The sequence below is a fragment of the Diabrotica virgifera genome, chromosome 5, assembly GCF_917563875.1.
Source record: "Diabrotica virgifera virgifera chromosome 5, PGI_DIABVI_V3a".
Taxonomy (NCBI): domain Eukaryota; kingdom Metazoa; phylum Arthropoda; class Insecta; order Coleoptera; family Chrysomelidae; genus Diabrotica; species Diabrotica virgifera.
Window position 1 is genome coordinate 74,553,989 of NC_065447.1, and position 25,383 is coordinate 74,579,371.

The window sequence follows — 25,383 nt, forward strand, 5'->3', positions numbered from 1 at the left end:
ACACGGCACCTAAAGAAGAAGATACTTTTTGTCGAAAAGTTGAAAATGGCAGAGATATTAAGCAACAACGGTTCTCGTTTAAAATCAAGATGGCGGCTAACGCAATGGCGGAATTCAGTCGAGATTTTGAATTTACACTACTATTGACTCCCCCTAAAGATTAAAAAAAATAAAAATTTTGGCAACTTATAATGCAAGGTTAGGCGTGTTATTCGTCTAACCCGACTGGACTATAATGAACGTGTGCTAGAGACCATGCACAAAGAGCGAGAATTGATCAATATCATAAAAATGAGAAAGGTTCAATACTTCGGTCATATTTATAATGACAGGACCTAAACATCGCTGGGAAAACGCTGGGTTATAAGAAAACAACTGTCCTGGCTGCGTAACTTTAGAGAATGGACAGGTCGAACGGTCGAGGAATTGTTTCATATTGAGACCGTGCAAGTTCGGAAAAGCAACCCCTGATTTCATAGCTCAGCAACATTTTTCGCACTTTTAATTATATTGACCAATTATATTAGTCCTGGTTGCTGAATACTTGTCAAGGCCATAGCCCAAAAAAATTATAAGAAGAAAAAGTAATATTGAGGTTATGTTATTAAAAGGTAAACAATTGTATGTAGCAAATAAAGTTAATTATTAAAATGCACCCGTGTTGAGCTGCCCCCCCCTTGCAAAAATTAAAAAACAAATATCGCTGATTTATGAGCTATTTATGAGCTTTCATATTCCGCACGTCAAAAATTTTGAGCTCGTTACACTGAGCAGGAATTTAATATTTTAGTGGGGGGAGGGGGGGGGCTGAAGCAGCCCCCTACTTAAAAATAGGGATATTGAATCGATATTAGCGACAGAATTACGAGCTATTTATGAGCTCTTGAAATGATATAGTTTCGATTTTTGAGCTCATCCCCTTCACCCCCAAACAACCCTTTAATTGATTTAACTTCAGAGAAACATGCTGAAAAAAATTAAAATATATCGTATCGCGGATATAATTCCTATAGCTTATATATATTCCAAGAATAAACTCTTAAATCACGCGCATTTCGATTATTGAGCTACAACCCCTTCGTACGAAAACTACCCCATCTTCCCGGCTTAAGAGGGAGTTGTACTTAAAATGCATTAAATTAGTTATTTGGCGACTACATATTTAATAATTTTCACGAAAATTGGTGAGTGGTTATAGGAAACCTCAAGAAACAAAGGTGACATGGAGCTACATTGCGCCTTTACCCTGAGGGTGGATACCGCCCCTTCTCGGGGGTGAAAATTATTTTATTAAAAATAACTCCACAAATCGATAGAAGGACAAATTATAAGCAGAATTTGTTATATAGTTATTAAAATAAATCAATACTTTTTGAGTTATTGAAGATCAAAGATTTTAATTTTTCATGAAAAAATGCATGTTTTAGAGCGGTTTTTGATACATCACTTAAAAATTGTAAGTTTTTACAAAAAAGTTATCATTACCAAAATTAAAGCTTTGGAAAGCCTTTTGTTATGAATTCAAAGGGAGTTACATGTAATTAAATCTATTTTTTTTTCGGCGAGTACTCAAATCTAATTATTCAAGCCTAATTAACAGAAAACCGATGCATTTTATAAAATATACTTAATATACTGTTGTGATCTTACTTTTGAAATCTAATGTTGTTCTCAGATGTAATTTATCTTAATTAATTAATCAATAATTATCTCATTAATCAAACAGATCAAATACCAATATAGTGTCAATCTCAGGGCTAAATTATAATATCAATTACTTACTTTCGTGGCTTCAAGGTATTTCTCAGTGGGGTCCTAATCGGGATAGATAAAAGAGAGTAAAATAATACAAACATACGGATTTCAATTAGAAATTATAAAAATCGTTTATTTTCTCTAAATGACAATAACTGCTTAATATTTTTAATATCATATCTTTCTATCTTTATTTAATACAACAATTACAAAAATAGGAATCTTATTTCTTTTTGTCTCCAAATTTATTTTATTTATAATGAGCTATTATGATTTATCAGTAACAAATTGATTGAGGTTTGATGAAATTTTTATAGTGATTGTGTAGCTCAATTTTCAATGTGTTATTTAATACACAAACCATACGTTCATGTCATAACAAAATAGACTGACCTTTACTGATGATTTGACAATGTCTTCACACAAAACACGTTTCCTATTGGCTTGGGTTGCGATCCAAAGACTCGTCCAAAGTCTTCCAGTAATGCCTCTGCTCCTTTGAAAACTAAGCCTCGTACAGCTCTCGTTCCTGCCTTCTCCTGATGCCGTGTTCTACCTTTTTCAAACACTTCAACAAAACCGGGATACTCTAGACTCAAGGAGTTATATACTATCTCGACTCAGCCTATCACTCGTTCCACGATATTTCACTTTTTATTTTTTTTTAAAGACAAAACTAACCAACCCGGCGTTTCACTTTTTTGTACACTCTTCTCGAAAACTGGACTTCGCCTCTCGATCGCTCAAAACACACTGACTCTCATTGCTCATTCATTCTCCTCCTTCCAAATACCCCTTCCAGCATTCAAAAATCAACCAATCCAAAGCAACTTTCAATTATCCGTATTTACCAACACAAACTTTCCTTTTTCTAAATATCTTATGGATTTCAAGAAAAAATAATATTCCCCATTTCAATTTTACTTTCCACATTAATCCTCTTTCCAAATTTAATAACCTATTATTTACTAGAATATGAGTTATCGGTGGTTATTGACAACCTTTCCACGAACACTTTCTTTTTAAACATCACTCTAATTGTTTACTTGAGTCGTATTGTTCCTGGGGTTCGTAAACACTTCTCCGAAACACTTTCTTAAAAACTACCTATACAAAATTTGTTTTATACAGGGTGTTCCAAATTTACATGCCCGCGGTCGAGAAAAACGAAAACCTTTATTTTTATTTGAATTTTAAATATAACTATAGACTTTTATTTCTTATGTCACATAGGAATATAACAAATCCCCGCCTTTGTATTCGATAAAATTTATCTGCATCTTTAACTAAATTTTCTCGAGGCAAACCAACTCCCCGTATATTACCTTGCTTTAATCTATGTCTTATACCCCTTCTTCTTGTATTACTCTAATTAGTCCCACCTGTAGAGTAATTGTTTCCTTTTTTTCAATGTCCTCATCCCGTGTTAGAGCGTCGGCTGTTATGTTGTCTTTTCCTTTTCCACATATCAATTTTCTGTATTTTTCCTCAGATTCTTCACATACGTTTACCGTGCATTCTGCATCCTCGTTTTCATATACCTCCTCTTCAAATACCACTGTTTCAATCATATCCTTTTCGCTTTCATTTGTTAGCTTTATTTCTTCTTCTCCTGAGCTCATCTCTTCTTTTGAGGAATCCCAGGTTTTATTTTCTTTTGTTGTTAATATTTTTATTTCTTCTTCTCCTGAGCTCGTCTCTTCTTTTGAGGAATCCCAGGTTTTAACTTCCTTTATCTTTTTCTGACCTTTTCTCCTTTTTCTTCTTTGTCCTTGCTTCGTTGTCAAATTCATTTCCACTGTTTGTTCTTTACCTGATTCGTCCGTATTTTGTTTCTCCTGTTCCTTGTCCTGTTCTTCTTCTTTTTCTTCTTTTAGTTTCATCGTATTATTTTTAAAATCTATCATTACATGTTTTTCTGCCAATTCGTCAACTCCTACTATCATGTCATGTGACATATTTGGCATTATTACACATTGTAGTGCATACTTATTCTTACCTAATCGTACCATTACTCGTATGCCTTCATTTATAGTTGCCAATGTCCGTTTGTTTGCGCCCACTAAATTTACCCTAGGTATTTTGTAAATTAAATTTGTTAAGTTAACTTCTTCAATTAGTTTTCTGTTGACCAGTGTTATTTCAGATCCAGTGTCTATCATAATTTTAATTGGTTTCTCGTTGATAAATCCATCCACAAATTTTAAATTAACTCCATTTTTCTTTTCGTTGTTTCCTGCCAATTTAATAAACTCCTTGGGGTGACAAAGGATTCCTGTTTGGTTTTTTGTTTTTAGTGAACGCCTCCGTGAAAAGACGCCGGTTGCTCCTCGTTTTTTATATCTTCGTCATAATGTCTCTCTTCGTCATATCCTTCTGTCTGGGTATTATTTACCTCTCTTCTATTGTCTCTTGGTCTGTCGGATCTGTTTCGGTTTTCTCGATATCCCTGTTCATTTTGTCTACCATTATTTCTGTTTTCTTGATTTGAGCGTGTGGTGTTTCTATTCTGGTATTCTCGATTTCTGTCCTCATTCCATTGCCTATTTCTTTGTTCATAATTTCCTCTTCCGTTGTCTCTATTTTCGTTTTCCCTTCTGGGATTAAAATCTCGTCTTGTATAGTCCCTCCTATTTTGATTTCGATCTCTGTAATCCTGTGTTTCTCGGGGCCTGTAATCTTCTCGCGACCTTCTTGATTTTCTTTCTCTTCGACATGATTCTCTTATTTGTAGGAATTGGCATAAACTATATATGTCTTTGTAGTTTTGCAATGTGATATGGTCTTCCAGCGTTTCTTCGAAATGTCTTGCAATCAGTTCGACTAATTGTGCTGATGAATAATTATATTGTAAAATGTTTTGCATTATTGTAAGTTTGTAATGCATATGTCTTTTCTGAGATACCCATCCTATCATTGTATTTCCCATTTTGCAATTCCTTGTTAATTTCCAATTGTTGGACTTTTCCCCAGAAATAATTCAAAAATTTTTGTTCAAATTGTTGCCAACTGTCAAATTCTTCTTTGCAATCAAACCATAGACCTGCCTCATACTTAAGATGGTTTCTGATTGTTTCTTTCGCTGTTTCGAAATTTCCAATATGTTGTACTGTCTTTTTCAGGCTATTTATGAACGGCACTGGGTGTAATCTTCTTACATCCCCGCCAAACCGTACTTTCACGTCATCTGTGCTATGTATAACAGTTGCTCTTCTTTCTCCGAAATTTTGTTGCGTTTTGATTTCCTCAATTTGTCTTTCCATTTCTCGCTTGTCTTCTTGTAAAGCATTTTCCAACTTCTTTTCCAAATTTTCTAGTTCCTTTTTCTGGCACTTTGTTAACTCCTATTTTATTTTGAATTTTCATTTCTTGTTCTTTCATGTGATCTTTCATTCTCATTTCTTGTTCTTTTATCTCGTTTTTCATTGTTGTCAAACATGCTTTTATTTCCTTTTCATACTTTTCTATGCGTTCCTCTATTTTCTTATTGTTCTCTTCTATTGCTTGTTTTGTTTCCTGTTGATTGTCATCCATTTTTTGATCCACTTTATCCATTTTTTTTGACTGGAGTTGCAACAGTTGTAATATCTTTTCTAATTCTGATAATTCTTTTTTTCCTGTTTCCATGATTGTTGTGTCTAAAATATCTTCTTGGTCTAAATTTTCCTCTTGATCTGAATGTTCTTCTTGTTTTTTGTTGTCTTTGCTTTGGCTTCTTGTCACAGACATTTGTTTTCAAGAAGTACTATCCCCGCCAAATATGAAATTTGAATAGTATGTTACCAAGACGAATTTTTCTCACCCAAATTTAATAAATTGTCAATAAATATATCAAATGTAAATATCGATAAATTAAATCAATTATGGCAAATTTGTACCTAAAGAGCTCTAAAATTTTATGTCATCAAATGTAAATATCTCACTTTTTACCACGGGCATATAAATTTCCAACCACCGGCTTTTCCCTTTCTATTCCTTCAAATTTGCCACTAGAAATACTTTTCAATGCTTTCCACTTTGGGCGACATTTGTTGTGATCTTACTTTTGAAATCTAATGATGTTCTCAGATGTAATTTATCTTAATTAATTAATCAATAATTATCTCATTAATCAAACAGATCAAATACCAATATAGTGTCAATCTCAGGACTAAATTATAATATCAATTACTTACTTTCGTGGCTTCAAGGTATTTCTCAGTGGGTTCCTAATCGGGATAGATAAAAGAGAGTAAAATAATACACACATACGGATTTCAATTAGAAATTATAAAAATCGTTTATTTTCTCTAAATGGCAATAACTGCTTAATATTTCTAATATCTTATCTTTCTTTCTTTATTTAATACAACAATTACAAAAATAGGAATCTTATTTCTTTTTGTCTCCAAATTTATTTTATTTATAATGAACTATTATGATTTATCAGTAACAAATTGATTGAGGTTTGATGAAATTTTTATAGTGATTGTGTAGCTCAATTTTCAATGTGTTATTTAATGCATAAACCATACATTCATGTCATAACAAAATAGACTGACCTTTACTGATGATTTGACAATGTCTTCACACAAAACACGTTTCCTATTGGCTTGGGTTGCGATCCAAAGACTCGTCCAAAGTCTTCCAGTAATGCCTCTGCTCCTTTGAAAACTAAGCCTCGTACAGCCCTCGTTCCTGCCTTATCCTGATGCCGTGTTCTACCTTTTTCAAACACTTCAACAAAACCGGGATACTCTAGACTCAAGGAGTTATATACTATCTCGACTCAGCCTATCACTCGTTCCACGATATCTCACTTTTTATTTTTTTTTTAAAGACAAAACTAACCAACCCGGCGTTTCACTTTTTTGTACACTCTTCTCGAAAACTGGACTTCGCCTCTCGATCGCTCAAAACACACTGACTCTCATTGCTCATTCATTCTCCTCCTTCCAAATACCCCTTCCAGCATTCAAAAATCAACCAATCCAAAGCAACTTTCAATTATCCGTATTTACCAACACAAACTTTCCTTTTTCTAAATATCTTAATGGATTTCAAGAAAAAATAATATTCCCCATTTCAATTTTACTTTCCACATTAATCCTCTTTCCAAATTTAATAACCTATTATTTACTAGAATATGAGTTATCGGTGGTTATTGACAACCTTTCCACGAACACTTTCTTTTTAAACATCACTCTAATTGTTTACTTGAGTCGTATTGTTCCTGGGGTTCGTAAACACTTCTCCGAAACACTTTCTTAAAAACTACCTATACAAAATTTGTTTTATACAGGGTGTTCCAAATTTACATGCCCGCGGTCGAGAAAAACGAAAACCTTTATTTTTATTTGAATTTTAAATATAACTATAGACTTTTATTTCTTATGTCAAATAGGAATATAACAATACATTTGTCAAAGTACTCAAAAATATCTATTAAATGAGCACCGAAAGAAGTTAATACGATCAAAGTTAAGCTAATGAAAATGAAAATAATAGGACCCTTTCAAATTTTTTAGTAAACAGTGAAAAATAAAACGAACGCCATTTCCACAAATATTAAAATCTTTAGTAATCCTTATAAATCAAATTTTCGTAAATTATTTGCTTTTGATAATAACTCCAATACTCGATACACGTAAAAAATTCTAGATAGGTAACGAAATTTGAGTTTTTTTTATTAGCAAAGATTTTACTTGTCTTTTAATTTGAATTACCATAATGTATGAATCAAAATAACCAAGATAGAAAACGTTTAAAATTTTACTGCGAGAACAATGTAACTGGAGCCCTTTAACCTATAATCCTAAAAAAAAGTATTTGAAAGATTAAATGTAATACAGTTTCTTGAAATTACCTTTCAAATAGTTGGATGTGCCTGATACCATAAAAATTAACAGAGTTATTCGAAAAAAAAAACAAAATAATTTTTTTGGAAAAACTTTTGGAGTATAAATTTTGATGCTATTGTCCTTTTCATGATCATTTTTCAGTGCGTAACAAATGATAGGAAAAAGGGTAAGTCCGTGATAACACATTTATGACATTTATTCTAACATGACATTTTAGTTAAATCTGACAGTTGTCACATTTTATTTTCAATTTGGAATAAAAACAAATCAAATGTGTTTTTTGCATTTATAAAATTGTATTTTCTTTGATTTGTATAGTCTTATAAATTATACAGATTATATTTGTAATAGTGTTATCTAATTAAAAAAAATTATTTTTTTATTATGGCGCCATCTATCGACAACTAGAATAACTAGAATAAATGTTATAAAAATGTCACCGACGAAATGTAATCACCGACGTGCCTTTTTTTCTGTCACATACAATTTAATGCGTTAGAAAGAAATCGAAAAACTGTGACGCACTGAAAGATGATCATGAGAAATACTGTATCAACTTTTTCTGGAGCTCATTTGATAAGTATTTCTATGAACTTTGACAAGTATTTAGTAAGTGTTATAAAATGCATCGTGTTCCCGTTATTTAAGCTTTTATCCTTAGATTTGAATATTCGCAATTACCTATAACTTACTTTAAATTAACACTAAATGGTTTTACAAGTAAGGAATTTATTATAGTTTTTATTAGCTTCAATTTTAGTGATGAAAACTTTTTTGTAAAAACTTACAGTTTTTGAGTTATTTATGAAAAATCACTTTAAAGCATGCATTTTCTTTCACAAAAATTAAAATATTTAATCTTTTATAACTCAAAAAGTATTGATTTATTTTAATAACATTATATAACAAATTTTGCTTAGAATTTGTCCCTTTCTCTATTTGTGGGATTATTTTTAATAAAGTAATTTTAACCCCCGAGAAGGGGTGACATATACCCCAGGCTAAAACCGCAAGATGTTATTGTTAATTTTGTTTCTTGAGGTATCCTCTATCAACTCACCAATTTTCGTGAAAATTAATGGAGGTTCGCCTATAAATCGAAGGTCGCAGTTGATTCTTACCTTCAGTGACTGCACTATAGAAAGAAAATTGCAATTCACTAATTGAAATGCGTGTATCTTGCGAGCTCATAAATTATTAAACGATATGTAGTCGCCAAATAATTAATTTAATTCATTTTAAGTACAATTCTCTATTATGCCGAGAAGATGGCTTGATTTTCTTGCGAAGGGGTTGCAGCTTAATAATCGAAATGCGCGTAATTTAAGAGTTTATTCTTAGAATATAAGCTATACGAATTAAACTACTATTAACTTTTTTGGAAAAACTTACAATTGTTAAGTGATGTATGAAAAACCGCTTTAAACATGCATTTTTTCACGAAAAATTCAAATTTTTGATCTTCAATAACTCAAAAAGTATTGATTTATTTTAATAACTTTATATAACAAATTCTGCTTATAATTTGTCCTTCTATCGATTTGTGGAGTTATTTTTAATAAAATAATTTTCACCCCCGACAAGGGGCGATATCCACCCTCAGGGTAAAGGCACAAGGTAGCACCATGTCACCTTTGTTTCTTGAGGTATCCTATATATATCCACTCACCAATTTTCGTGAAAATCGATGAAGGTTCACCGAAATTGAAGTTAATAGTTGATTTTTACCTTCAGTGATTGCACTATGCAAAAAGAATTGCAATTTAATGATCTAACTGCACGTATTTTGGGAGCTCATAAATTATTAAATGATATTTAGTCGCCAAATAACTAATTTAATGCATTTTAAGTACAACTCTTTCTTAAGCCTAGAAGATGGGGTAGTTTTCGTGCGAAGGGGTTGTAGCTGAATAATCGAAATGCGCTTGATTTAAGAGTTTATTCTTAGAATATATAAGCTATAGGAATTATATCCGCGATACGATATATTTTAATTTTTTTCAGCATGTTTCTCTGAAGTTAAATCAATTAAAGGGTTGTTTGGGGGTGAAGGGGATGAGCTCAAAAATCGAAACTATATCATTTCAAGAGCTCATAAATAGCTTGTAATTCTGTCGCAAAGATCGATTCAATCATGATACTACGACAACCAGAGATAAAGCCACTTCGAGAACAACTTTTAACCGGTGCGCGCATGACGTCAGCGCCCGACAAACTTGTACGGAGACTTATGGGAAAGCATAGAGTTTTATATGGTTTTATTAATTCTCGTGTTATTAAATAACTGAAATTGCCGTTCGTCTGTTCTGTTACACTGTTTAATTTATACTTTGATGAATTATTATAATCATACCAGTAAAATAATACAATATATTATGTAGGTACTGTACTAAAAAACGTAATAGTTTTTCACTGCAAAAATTTAAGAGGTTTCTTGACATGCGGAAAACTTTAAATAAACCGCGTCAAATAAAAGATGGTTTATTAATAAATAATAAAAAAACTAAAGTATCAAAAAAGTATTAAAATTACAAAAACAAAATTAAGTAGATAGATTTAGATGGATTTAAAGAGGTGGCCGTTTAGCCTATTCCACTGCTATCTTTTCAGATCTATTGTGGTCCTCTAATTCTAGATTACATTCTTTGGTCTGGCTCTTTTTAAAAGGTCCAATAAGCCCCAATTCTCACCGAACATTCTTCTACATTTGCCCAAGGACATAGTAGCTTCCTGTGTGGTTTTCAGGATGTGAGTATGTATTCCATTTCAGCCTATGATCAGTATAAACCCCAAGGTATTTTGTTTTTTGGCAAATGAAATCTCTATTCCTTCCAGCACCGGTAGTTTTAAGCCTTCTAGTGCTGTCCTTTGGGTGCAGTTGGCGATTTGTTTTCCGAGCATTGACTATCAGTCTCTGTTATTTACACTGGTCGTCAACTATATTTGGGGCTGCTTACATTGTTCCAGACACCAGCTGGGCAAACCTGCCCCTGATGACGGTTGATATATCGTCAGTGTATCCTAGACAAAAAAAGTCTTCTGTGGAGAGATTTTTGAGATCATCTACCAAGGTTGCTCAAAGTAGAGGTGACAGAACTCCTCCTTGTAGACAGCCTCCACCTACTCTAGTTTTAAGTGTTGCTTTAACTAGAGTTGATATTACTATCCTCTTCTCCAGGTATAACCTTATCTATCTGCATATTACCGCAGGGATTGTTTATCGACTACATATGTAGTCTAGATCCGCGTTTAGTTTCAACAGGGCCACCACGAGAAGGGTGCAATCAAAGATTACACACTCCCAATCAATGTTGGGAGTACAGAGCGGTCTTGGGATGGTTTAAGGAGGTGCAAAGTACTAAGACTTTCCAATCAAAACTCATCCCCTGAGATTAGTTCTTTTCCCGCTCAGCTTTACGCCGACTAGAAAAAGAACAAAACCTCAGCCCCAAAAAAAACAAAACAAAAAAAAACAAACAAAAACAATATTACGTTTGATTCATTTTACTTAACGATTTTAGCAATTTTTTTTGTATTTAGACTTTTCTTTCAACTTTTGGTTCAAAACTCGCATTCGAAAATACATCCGACATCTAAAAAATAGTTTTTTCACATCACCAGATATTTTAACATGAACTGATCTTTCCAATAAAGATTTTTGATAATTTTTGATGCCAACTTTAATAGTGTCCCCATTGAATTGGCAAAAAATATTTTCTAGTTCACGACAGTTCGTAAGTAATATTTCTGAAGGCTTCACCAAACCCCCTTCTGAGAGATGATTTACCACGAGGAAGAAGTGTTACTATTTGTAGAACTGCCCAAACTCTCTTCATGTCGTAGCTTGAAAGCTATGAAACCAGCTAAATTTTCTAGTCCATCATGATACCACTCTTCCATTTCAAAATCTGTTTGATGGTTTTCATTTTCTGAAGTTACTGGAAGATTTAATTGACTAAAGAGTGGTTCGGTTATCATCACTGAATCTACTACGTCTACGTCATTGTTGTAACAATCAAGATTCAAAGAGCTTCCTGCTTTCATGTTTTGAAGCGACATGTTTGTTGTTTCTGGTAGGTTACTTACATTAGCTGAGAGTGAAATAACTTCATCGTTCCGACCCATAATAAAATTACGAAGACGGTATTTAAATTGCAAAGGAGACGGATGATCATGTAAAGCTCCAATCGCACGTATTACTGAGAATAGTCCTTCTAAGCAATCTTGATTTAAATTATATTGTTATATAATTGATGTTGAAATCTTTCTTTACATCTAGAAAGAGTAGTCACAAAGATTTAATACTAACAATAATACCATGCTGAAAGGGCAGTAATAACTATTTCTAATTATATTTAAGAATTTTATCCCGAAAATATAGCTTCATGCTTTCCGAAAACTTTCGCAAACTGCATAAAAATAACAACCCAAGTTAAAAATCGAACATTTGGCCTGGCGTTTGTCGGTCAGTGACGTAGGTATAGAAGAGAGAGAGACGGGCTTATTCATGCGCGTGGTAGTGATGTAACGATTGTCGTTTTTTGAACATTCGCGAATACGAATGCGAATATCTAATAACGACATTCGCGAATGCGGATGCGAATGCGAATGTTTAGTTTTTTTAAATTTGTTTCTATTTTTGAAATGTTTTCTAAATTTATAATGAGAAGTTAATTGATATAATTTAGTGTAAATCAATCTGAATCTTAAGCTTTATTACATTATACCAAATAATAAAACAACGTGAAGCCTGATAATCTGATCATACGAGGTTAAGTTACCTTTTTTTAATAAAAAAAGATGAGAAAGAGAATAGATTTTGATTTTATTAATCTCACGTTATTTTCAAATTATTTTTTCTCTGATATTCATATTCGCAAAACGAACGCGAATGCGAATATGCAAAAAGATGCGGATATTCGCGAATGCGAATACGAATATTCGTTACATCACTAGCGCGTGGCTTTATCTCTGGTTGTCGTAGTATCATGGATTCAATATCCCTATTTTTAAGTAGTGCGGGGGGGCTGAGCCAGCCCCCCACTAAAATATTAAATTCCTGCTCAGTGTAACGAGCTCAAAATTTTTGACGTGCGGAATATGAAAGCTCATAAATCAGCGCTATTTGTTTTTTAATTTTTGCAAGTGGGGGGGGGCAGCTCAACGCGGGTTTAAAATGCAGTAGGTACTACAAGCAAAATACAATTAATAAATTTACTTTTATATAATAATTGCATATCATATCAATATTGTGGAGTAACATATAATTTTTCTTCTTCAATGACAGTAGGTATGAAATATACGTCAATTTGACAATTTCAATTGACAATATGAATTATTTAAGAAAGTTGCAACATTTTTCCGCTATTCGCGCACTATCGTTTCTCGTATCCCCTCCAAGTACCTACTTGCACTGCACACCGCGAATAGCTGCCGACCGAGAAACATTTCATCAGCTTGTTAATACGACGATAGCCAACGCTTAAAAACAAGCACGGCACACAAAGAAGGAGAGCCGAATGTCCGATTCTGACCACATAAGCGCCATTTGAAAGCTGAACTCGAATGCCATTGATTTGGTATATTCGCAATTTTCCTGTCTCGCATGAAGGAGAAAATCGCGACACTGACCTATTAACATTATATGTTTAGGTCATAATTAACACCCTTAGGGTAACACCATTTCTGAAAATTCTTTCGGAGTAAACGTTGAAAAGCAAGGGTGAAAAGAGGCATCCCTGCCGTACTCCTCTTTTAATATTAAGAGCTTGTGATTCCACATTATCTACTGAAACTGATGTTGTTTGATTCCAATATAAATTTGCAATTATTCGAACATCTCTGCCGTCCAAGCCAACGTCTTTTAGAACTTCGATCAATATAGAGTGCTTAACACGATTAAATGCTTTTTGGAAATCAATAAAACAACAGTATATGTCCACAGATATATCTCGACATCTTTGAGCAAGTACGTTCATACCAAACAATCCCTCTCTTATCGTCTGTCACTATTATTATATGTCATCTGTTATGACTATGTTTTGTTTTTAAACCAGGTGCGGGAGCACGCCAAATAGAATTCTATTTTAGTGACGTCACGTTGCCTAGCAACCGTCGATTCTCCCATTATAAAATTCTATTTTGTGACGTCAGCCAAATAGAATTCTATTTGGCGTGCTCCCGCACCAGGAGGAGTAAACTAAAAAGTCAGATTCACACTCAAGAAAGTCGCTAGAAAAATCACCAAATACATCTTCTTTTTTTGGTTGATGATATCGGCATTCGACGATAATTCATAAATATTATATCGTGGGGTTAGAACAAAAGGCACTACGTCAAAATTTGAACTTTTGAGAAAAATGGATATGAAAGTTTGAACACTAATGATAATTCATACAGACATAATAAGCTATTTGAAATTTTAAATATTTTAAGAGTATTTTAAATAGCTTATTATATCTGTATGAATTATCATTAGTGTTCAAAGTTTCAAATCCATTTATCTCAAAAGTTAATATTTTGACTTAGTGCCTTTTGGTTGCAAGCCCACTATTTTATATTAATATGTACGTCGTTCTAAAAACAACTGTTTTTTTTATATAAAAGAAGACTAAAAATCTAAAAATTAAAGGAATTACGCAGAAAACACAAATTACTCCTGGTTTAAAAACAGAGTATAGTTGAGAAACCTACGTCCGTTTATTTCCTCCTTACAAATTTCACTATATACAGGGTGTCCCGAAAAGATTGGTCATAAATTATACCACAGATTCTGGGGTCAAAAATAGGTTGATTGAACCTCACTTACCTATATACAATAATAGTGCACACAAAAAAGTTACAGCCCTTAATCGATTTTTTTTCATATATCGAAAACTCTTAGAGATTTTTTATTGAAAATGGACATGTGACATTCTTATATTAGCACATCTCAAAAAAAAATTAAAGTGAAATTTGTTCACCCCATAAAAATTTTATGGAGGTTTTATTCCCTTAAACCCCCCCCCCCCAAACTTTTGTGTACGTTCCAATTAAATTATTATTGTTGCACTATTAGGCAAACACAATATTTTTAAAACTTTTTGCCTCTTAATACTTTTTCGATAAGCCAGTGTTTATCGAGATATTTTGAATATTTGTCGAATCCACCACATATTTGTATATGGTTAAGTACGATTATAGAGAGCTGTTAATAATCTGAAAATTTATTTATAATTTATATTATTAGGTATATTTTGAAAAAGAAGCCACATCTCGATAAAAGGTGACTTATCAAAAAAAGACTAAGAGGCAAAAAAGTTTTAAAAACACTGTGTTTACCTAATGGTACCACAATAATAGTTTAATTGGAACGTAACAAAAGGGGGTTTAAAGGAACAAAACCCCCATAAAATTTTTATGTAAACATATTAAAAAAGAAGCCGCATCCCGATAAAAACTGGCTTATCTAAAAAATACTAAGAGGCAAAAAAGTTTTAGAAACGTTGTGTTTAACTAATGGTACCACAATAATGAATGAATTGGAAAGTACACAAAAGTTTGGGGGTTGGGGGGGGGGGGGTTAAGGGAACAAAACCCCCATAAAATTTTTAATGGGTGGACAAATTTTACTATAATTTTGTTTTAAGATGTTCCTGCCATAAGAATGTCCCATGTCCATTTTCAATAAAAAATCTTTAATAGTTTTCGATATATTGAAAAACATCGATTTTCATTTTGTAACTTCAAAGGGCTGTAACTTTTTTTATGAGCACATTTGTACTAAGGTAAGTTGGGTTCACTCATTCACTCAATCTATTTTTGACCCCAGAATGTGTGGTATAATTTATGACCAATCTTTTCGGGACACCCTTTATAACCGTTCAAAACATGTGGGGAGGGAAGTAAGGGCTTGTTCATATAGGACGGTTTGCCAACGTCGACGTCGCGGTTTACCTGTTTTCCCCCTGTTTTTCTTGGTGACTTCAAAGGCGGCATTAGGGCGAGATCAAGTAAAATAGGGGGAAAACAGGGAAATCACGGCGTCGACGTTGGCAAAGCGCTCTTATAGGCCTTGTTTATATGCAGGCGGTTTGCCAACGTCGACGCCGCGGTTTACCTGTTTTCCCCCTGTTTTTCTTGGTGACTTCAAAGGCGGCATTAGGGTGAGATCAAGTAAAACAGGGGGAAACAGGTAAATCGCGGCGTCGACGTTGGCAAACCGCCTGCATATGAAAAAGCGGATATGAACAAGACCTTAGCACTGTATACATGCCAAAACTTTTTTTTATTATTACAAAGAGTTTTGTTAAATACTTAATTTGAAAAAACTATAAATCAGTCTCGTTGACCAAGTGCATTCCTTTTAACAAAATTGCATAGTTTTGAGAGAAATTTAATCTGCCTTTTATGTATTATCTACCCTCGATTAATTCATTAATGGATGGCTTTTATTTTTATGCACGCATATTAAATGTCACCAGGAAATTCTTGGGTGGGTGTATTCGGTTTCAACAAACGTTTACGATGCTTTCTATTTTATTACACACTTGTTTGATATTTTTTCTTATTTTTAATATACTATACATACATCGATCCTTATTTGCATACAGTGTATTTTTTAAATCTTTTCTAAATATAAAAAAATATGTCGATGTTGGGGATTGGGATCCCGTTAAATGTTTCTCGCGATATTTTGGCACATTTACGAACAATCCGAACTCCTTTTTGTACAGTTTCATAGTGATCAATGAACAACGGAAAAATACTGGTTCTTCGCCACCAAATAATGAGTCAATGAATAGGAAATAAAGAACTATTTCAGGGACAAAACCATTGTAGGTTAGAACAATCAGGATATGGTCTTAGTCTTATCCCAATCGGGATAAGTCTTACATAGTATTATAAGAGTATGAAGTTGTTAGATGCAAAAAAGAAGGAAAGTAGAAATTGCGTATATTCAAGAGATGAGGTGGAGCAGACAAAGGGCGAAATAACTAAGTGAATAATATAAATTGTGGTATGTAGAGAAAAGTAAAATTAGGAATAGAGTTGATATACCTAATTGCTGAGAGAGAAATGAAAGATAACGTAGTATGAGTTGTAAGAACGAGTAATAGAATAATAACAGTGGAATTTGTACTTGATAAAGAAGTGTTGTGCGCGCGCGTGTCTCTCTCTCTCTCTCTCTCTCTCTCTCTCTCTCTCTCTCTCTCTCTCTCTCTCTCTCTCTCTCTCTCTCTCTCTCTCTCTCTCTCTCTCTCTCTCTCTCTCTCTCTCTGTGTGTGCGTGTGTGTGTGTGTAAGCTGTAAGCGTATGCTCCTCAAAATCATCTGGACGAGAATGAAAGACAACTTTCTCTGATCAATTAGGAGATACTGAGTGATAATCCACCAGAAGAGAGAGTCATAAGAGGAGGTGATTTTAATGATATGCTGGAGTTAGCAGCAGTATTAGATATGGCGAATGTTAACTAACATATTCCGTCAAAAAGAGAGAATGTCACCTTATCATATACAAAAGGGAACAAACTCACTGCCAATATTTTTTCATGATTAGAAAGGAAGCCAACAACATAAGTTGCTTGCACTGAATATCGAAGTAAAAAGGCGAAACTAAACCAAAATATCGTAGAGAGAAATCAGGGCGCAAATAGTAGAAAACATGTGGTGGAATATGATACAAACTCAATATAATTTCTAGGAATATGCCAATATTAGGGATATTACAAATCCACAAGGAAAATTATTTCCTATAGCTGGTTGTATACCATATATCACAAAAAATTATATTTATTAAAATCCTTTATAAAAGGTATATATTTTATTAATAAAAGTTCCTTCTTACAGGGCTCCATCACAAATGCATAACGTTTTTGATCTATTATAGATCATCATCAGTGCTGAACAGGATGTTCACATGCTAAGTCACCAAAATTAAAAATATGAGGGTAAAAACCCTTTAAAATGTTACAATAATGGGAAAATTTACATTATTGTTTTCAAAATAACATGGATGTTTGAAATTATCCTAGATTATGACTAGGGACCCTCTATCTGACTCCCCACGTGAGTTGAACACGTCCAGTACTCATAAAGAAACCTAGTGGTTATGAATCAGAGTTTAAGAAAAAATAATTATAAACAGTGGCAAGACAATAGTCGTACCCAGTTCTTCAAAACTATGAACGGAAATGAGAATGCTTAGATGGATGAGTAGAGTTACAAAAAAGAATGTTTGACTCACGATTTGATACAGAGTTTGATACAGATCTAATTTTCGCTTGCTACTGAATACTAATAAAATTACAAAACGACTCTCGACCAAAAATCCCTGGTGGTGGGGAAAACAAAAATGTCTATATCTGTCCTACACAATTTCACTTTGGAAAAAACGTAATTACAAAACCGTTCATCACTGTCCCTCTCAGAAGGGAACAATAACCACTTGACTCGTCTAACTTTCCAAATACCTACTTTCTAAAGAGGATTATAATACAAATGACAAATGTTACCAGAATTATAGGTAAGAATGAATGTATTTTAATCTTTTAAGAGATTTCTGGAAAATAATTTACCCAAACTTTAAGAATGGTCTGATATGAATTTACATCGTAAAATAAAATCGAAAAAACTAAAATTATCTAAACTATAAGGATACGGAACAAAGGATAACATTAAGAATGAGTATATTGGTGGAAGTCTCGAGGTGACACTAAATGATGCCGAAATGCGGGAACATTGGTTAAGGTAGTTTGGGCATGTTCAACGTCGAGGTATTAATCATTCAATTCAAAGAATTGCTAATTTGTAAATAATTAGGGAAGCCGATCCCACTTAGCGATAGAGACAAAAAGAATAATCATGTATCAAAATATTAAACTCTGCCTATCGTATTTTAATCTTTGTCTTAATCTTTTATAGATATACAGCAGCATCGGTGGTTGAGATGGAATTCGATAGGATAGATATTAATCAATGTCCACCAGGTATGGGAAATAATGGACCAAATATCTTTGCAGATACGGCTAGGTGTAAAAAGGAAACGACAGAGGTAAAAACTCATCTATACTTACTTTTCCTTCCTTCTCTATTAATTGAAGACATAAGTGAATAAAAGTCAAATGTCACAAAATAATGTTTTTGAGTAATGAGCCTTTTAATGTCTTTTGTTCCAAGCTAATTATTTAATTTATAAATTTGGATTGCTACACTTTTTTAAAAAGGTATCTGAAGGTACTTTTTTACACTTTAAATTGAATTTAATAAAAGTTACTTTAAGCCAAATATTTCAAATTTTGTGGATAAAGATTACCTTTATCCACATAGTAAAAATAATTAAAAATTGTTAGGGTTAATAAGTGGATAAAAGAGTATCAAAAATGGGCATTTATTTTCAAAAAATTACAGTACAAAATGTAAAATTAATAAAAACATATTTTTTAGTAGGTTCTTCTTTTTTTTGGTATTATCCTTATCTTCCTCTATCGTGTTTTCATAAAACCCTCTTCGGGAACAAATTTTATTCGGTCTCTTAAATTTTCCAGTTTTTCCAAACTCAAACCACCGTTTTATTTTCCAGTCTGGTCTATATTCAGTTCTGGTCAGATGTGCTGTCCTTTTTTTTATTAAATCTACTTGCTGAAATGGTATGTAGTCATTAAGGTATGTCTTATTAGGCTGTAATATATACTGTTTATACTGCCACTGTTTTCTGTGACTATGCCAAAGCTTTTGATTGTGTAAACCATAACATTTTGATTAAAAAACTAAATTTCTATGGAATTAGAGGTATTTCTTTGAATTGGTTCAAATCTTACTTAGATAATAGGAAACAACTGGTTAGAGCAAATGATATCTACAGACTCTAGTCTCAAAAACATTGTATGTGGAGTACCACAAGGTTCAGTATTGGGTCCTCTACTTTTCCTGATCTTTATAAATGACTACACTAATTTAAAAATCGATGGAAAAATTTTTCTTTTTGCTGATGATACCAGTATCACTTAGAGCAACTCAACTATTGCAACTCTTCATGCAACTATAACTTCTGATCTTCTTACGATAAAAACCTGGTCTGACTCTAATTTACTCTCCTTTAACGTGGATAAAACGCTAGCATTATCGTATAAAGGTGCTCTTCAACCCCTGCTTGTGAATAACAGCCAGATCTCTACGTTGATTCAGTAAAATTTCTTGGTATTCTTTTAGACAGCAACCTCAAATGGTCCCTTCATATCGATTTGTTAAGTAAGAAACTCGCCTCAGCCTGCTATGCCATAAGATCTGTTTCGAAGGAACTTAATTTAGCATCTTCTAAAATAACATATTTTTCTTTGTTCGAGTCTCATCTTCGATATGGTCTTCCTTTTTGGGGGTCTAGGACAGCTGCCCAATTTGATGTTATTTTCAAATTACAAAAAAGAGCAATAAGATATCTGTTTGGCCTCAGAAGAACAACCGTTTGCTTAATTCGTAAACTCTTGCATGTTTTTCCAGCAAGGCCTCATCATGACTACTCCACCAGGAAATTCAACTTTTGATGTCTATTTACCGATCCCGTCTTCTGAGTTAGTAAAGAAATCAATAATACATATATTCCGCAAAAAACTATACAACCATCTCCCTTTACAACTTAAATCTTCAACATCTTTCCACAAGTTCCGTAAAATGACAAAAGCTGATTTATCTAAAAGACCGTATTATTCAGTAGAAAGTAGAAGAGTTTCTTAATGACTAACTAAGAAATTACAGTAATGTACAAATAACTAAAGTATATTTATCTATATACATACAGCAGCTTAAACTTATTAGTTCCTTTGTTTGTGTTTTATTATATGTTGTATGGTCAATTTTGCAATATATTGATTTTGTTTTTTGCTTCACTTTTTTAACTTGTTTATATTTTTTTTTATTGACGATTTATCTAATTTCAGAAAATTGTGTTTGTTATTGTTATATATATTTTTTTGTGACTATGTTAAGCTTTGTCCATAAAATTGTATAATTTTCAGTGACAATAAAGCATTTTTCTATTCTATTCTATTCTAATAATATGACTAGGTTCGTATTGCAACTAACGAAATGGTCTAGGTGTCATAGCGACATCTGCTAGATAGAAGTGAAAGTTTTCAACTTAAAAAATATAAAATAATATTAAATTAAAAACTTTATTGGGACCACGAAGTGGAGCCACGAAGGTGTAACCAGAAAATCGTCCCAATAAAGTTTTTAATTTAATATTATTTTATATTTTATTAAGTTGACAACTTTCACTTCTATCTAGCTATGACACCTAGACCATTTCGTTAGTTTCAATACGAGGCTTGTCATCTGATTATTTCAGTTTAGTTTAGAGATAACAACATTCCCCGAGGAAAAACTAACTAGTTTTGAAACCGTTCGGTAAGGGTGCTTGTTGCGCTCTCTAAACGAACTAAATATAAGACGGCTTTGGCTTCGTATTGCAATGAGATGAAAATGTCCTTTTAGCATTTCATTGTTTTAGGACCCAATTAAGAAAAAATCATATTTAAAATTATTTTCGCCCCCTCTCCTCCCACATATGCTGCCCAATGTGTACTGGAAGATACATTTTATAAAAGTATATTGCAAATAAACCAGAAAGTATTAGTGCCTAAAACTTGTGCATAATTAAACTTAAATAACATAATAATAAGTCACTTGAATATGCTATCATAAAAAAATTATTAGAATAGTAACAGTAGGTAAACTGAATTTACCGCTTGTGTTGATGGCTTGAAAACGCGCGCGCGCACAGAACAAGAAAATAAATCAACATAACTTAATACTTTGAAACGGTTCAACCCTCCGGTAGCCACGTCTCGTGAAGTTACATGAGTGGACACACTGCGGTACCTAATGCCGCACATATAAGAAACAGTATTATAGTTTATTTTTTAACCAGGAGGAGTAAACTAAAAAGACAGATTCACACCCAAAAAAGTCACTAGATTTTTTTTTGTTCTGATTCTGGCCTTGGTTTATAACCTTTAGCCACGTAATTAAATATAAAATTATTATTCATTCATAAGTACAAAATTGTAATAACCAAATAATACATAATACCAAATAATACCACAATAATAACCAAATACTGGACCAAATACATCTTCTTTTTTGGTTGATCTAGTCGGCCCTCAACGGTAATCCATAAATATTATATTAAAGTAATACTTCGCTAAAGAGTTCCAAAAACAACTGCTTTTTATATAAAAGCAGACTAACAACAATCTAAAAATTAAAGGAATAACACAGAAAACACAAAAAATCGCCGATATAACTTAATTAACCTATGAAATGTCACTAGTGTCAAAATTTGATAAATGTCATTAGTGTCAAAATTTTATAACAGTGGAGTAAACTTGCCTGCGGTTGGACCAATTACAAACAAGCAATACAGCGCGGTAAATTTGAATTACTTCTCTTGGTTAAAAAACAAACCACAGATGTTAAAAATATCAAAAATTTATTAGAATAACAACAGAAAAGCGTTATTTTTAATATTTGGATAGAGTTATTCGAAAAGGAACCAAGCGCCTATTTAGTAGTTCGGAGAAAATTACGTTAGAAGTTTAGTTTAAATAATAAATCGCTGGTGTTGGCGCTTGATGTTCTTGTTAATAGATGTCGTTATAGTCGTTCTGGGACTTAGATATTTTTAGAATATTCAATATACTCCAGTAGAAATCGGTTGGTGGTAATTTCTTAATATTCTCGAATTTGTCGCTTGGTTCCTTTTCGAATAACTCTATCCATTTTATTGTATGACTTTAACAAAATGTAACGACTCAGGCGCAAAATAAAAAAACGAGTACGTCAGTCTTACAATGTAATCTGAAAAAAGAAAACGTTTACTACAAAAAAAATTTCACAAACATCCCAAAAGTAAAATACCTAAATACAAAATAATTGAATTAGTCTTATAAACACACATTGCACTGAATTGTTTTCTCATTTTGATTTTTGCAAAAAAAATTATTGAACAACTGTCACTTCAACGCTCAATATCAAAGTGATAAAACACTTCAGAAAATGCAATAGCCGCAGGCAGTATTTTAAAGATAGTCACTCGCACATATCTAAATAGGGGGTCTACCCCAAAATCCCGACAGCCAAAATCCCTACAGCCACAATCCCGACAGGCCAAAATCCCGACGCCAGAATCCCGACAGGTTTGATAAGTTACTTTTTAAGAGGATCGGTACGTATTTTCGGCTGCAATGTTATTCAAATGGGGATTCATTTTTTTCGAATCCTGAGAAAACTAATAAGTATTTTTGAAAATTTTAAACGCAGAATGAAAGATTACGTTATTAGCGAGGGCCGAAAGTCCCTGAGAACTTCTATTATTGTTTTTTTTTTTTAATAAGTTACAGGGGTGAAAAACTAAGAGAAAATGTAGTGTGATTTTTAATTTCAAATATCTCATTCAAAAGAAACTTCTTATAGATTCTAAGGGACTTTCGGCCCTCGATAATAATTTAGTCTTTCATTTTGTGTTTAAATTTTTAAAAAATATTTATTAGTTTTTTCAGGATTCGAAAAAAATGGACACATGTCCGTGAAAATCGAACATTCGCTATCTTTGTCATACAACGCACTCATTCGAATATAATGTTATGACAAGACTCAAGACAGTGACAAGTAGAGATGTGTCCGACCCGCTATTTTGATATAGCAGTTCATTCTGCTACTGCTTTTTAACGCTTTTACGATGATAATAAAATCAATCAAAGAGTTGTTTATTAAATAGTATTGATAGTATATTTGAAAAATAATAATTGATTTAAGGCGTACAATTACTAAAAATTTATTTATCGTTTGTATATTATTTATGGAAAATCCAAGTATTTCAAGTCATTAAAGTTCAAATAAAAGTATTATTTTATAAGAGTGTGTTCCGATAACCGTAAATAGGTACGAGTTTAGCTATAAAGTGCCCATGGTGGCATAAAATGTAGTAAATGCTAATGCCTTAAGTACGTACTACATTTTTGAAGATTTCTCTACACTTAAAAGCATTTGCTTTTCTCCGTAGTATTTGCATCTACAGTAGAACGTCAATAATCCGGATTAATTGGGACCGGACCCCATCCTGATTATCAAATTATCCGGATTATCGAAATTACCTCAAAACAAGGCCAGTATACACATTAAAGTACAACAAACGTTTTAAAATTTTATGCTTTCTCTTGTATAGTAAAGCGTCTAGAGGTGAAATTAATCAAAACATTTTTTTATGTTTAAACACTGTATTGTAATTAATTTATAATAGCAGCATGCGTACAGTAATTACATCAGACACTATTTGGGGTTTTAAAAAAATGTGTAAAATGTTTTTGAACTGCGGTAGAGGTTCGTTTTTCGCAGCTAAGATCTTAATTTATTTTAAAAGGATCAGATATTTTTAATAATCCGGATTATTGACGGTCCGGATTTTTGACGTCCGGATTATCGACTTTCTACTGTATTTACCAGCCTACATAGAAGAATGTACTACGCTTTTGAAGTATGTGCTTGTTTAGTAGTATTTTGCTTCAGTTTAAGTGAAGTTGGTGGGTGGACGTCTTTGGCGTAGGTATTTTTTTGTTACAATATGGCAGCATTTATGAATGTGTGTCATAGAAAAATTTACAAACTAAGAAGAAGATTCTTAATTTTTGGGGTCATTCTTTTATCAAATAAAATTTAATAATTGTGAAGAAGATTAACAAATAACAATTGTTCATTTTTATCCTTGCGTAACTCTTTTGTCGCTTCGGATCTGAGTCACTCATTTTTACTCATGTACAATTCTAATAATTTGGTACGTAAAAATGTGAATTCACAAATCACAAGCACATGGAAAACTAATTCCATCACGATTGGTGTAATGCAGACACGGCTGGCGCTACGCTTTGTAGTGATCATAGTAATAAATCATTTGATGTGATCATTTGATATGACCACAAACATATCTACAATCGGCAAAAACTTCCAACAATCCAACATATAGTTTACTCCATTAAACGAGAATAAAATTTAATGCGAAAATTATTGGTTTACCGATAGATTTTATAGATCATATTTTCACTATAAATTTAAAATTAATTTGAAAAATACAAAAGTAATTAATTTGATTTATGTAAAAAAGTACTTACTTTTTTATTTCTGCCATCTATTTCTTCGCTTTTCAGTAACACATTTCTTGTAACAGCGTGCCATATTTTAATTTGCGCAAATAAAGAAATAAATAAAGTCTTTATAAATTAATTGAGTAATACTACATTTATGCAACGCAGTTCTTCACATGTTCAAACCTTATCTAAGCTTTCCATGGTAACAGGACATTATTAAAATAACTTTCCAACTTTTTTTCTTTTTCGACTATTTGTATAGTATATAACCCACTGAATACATAATTAGTGAAAAAATAATCCTATCATTTTATACAAGTAAAGGTTATCCAAGAACATTCAAAAACTGAACGAAACCGAAATAGCCATCTCTACCTTTCTAATGACAATGTCACTGTCAACCTAATGTTTACATCTGCAGTTTCCATACCAGTGAGAATTTTACTACACGTAATTTGCCGTGTAAAGACAGAAAAAGTAGGGATAGCCGTAAAATATTTGCGAATTATGTACCCATAATAGTCTTAACATATAATTACATATATTTCTTGTTTTTTGTTTATGGCAATCTGTTTTTATTTTGTGTTACTAAGCAAAGTATTTACCATCGAATTTGAACTAATTTTCTAAATAAAATTTCTAACATGGCTATATGAATTAAATTATTTTTTT

General features: G+C 32.6%; 1 protein-coding gene across 1 annotated transcript in view; it reads left to right on the plus strand.

Annotated features, from left to right (window-relative positions):
* The window catches only part of LOC114342200 (uncharacterized), a 75,651-nt gene that overhangs the window by 22,441 nt on the left and 27,827 nt on the right, over positions 1-25,383 (plus strand). The window contains exon 3 of the mRNA XM_050650144.1: positions 18,497-18,626. Coding sequence (XP_050506101.1) covers positions 18,497-18,626 — 130 coding nt within the window. The remainder of the gene's footprint in view (positions 1-18,496; positions 18,627-25,383) is intronic.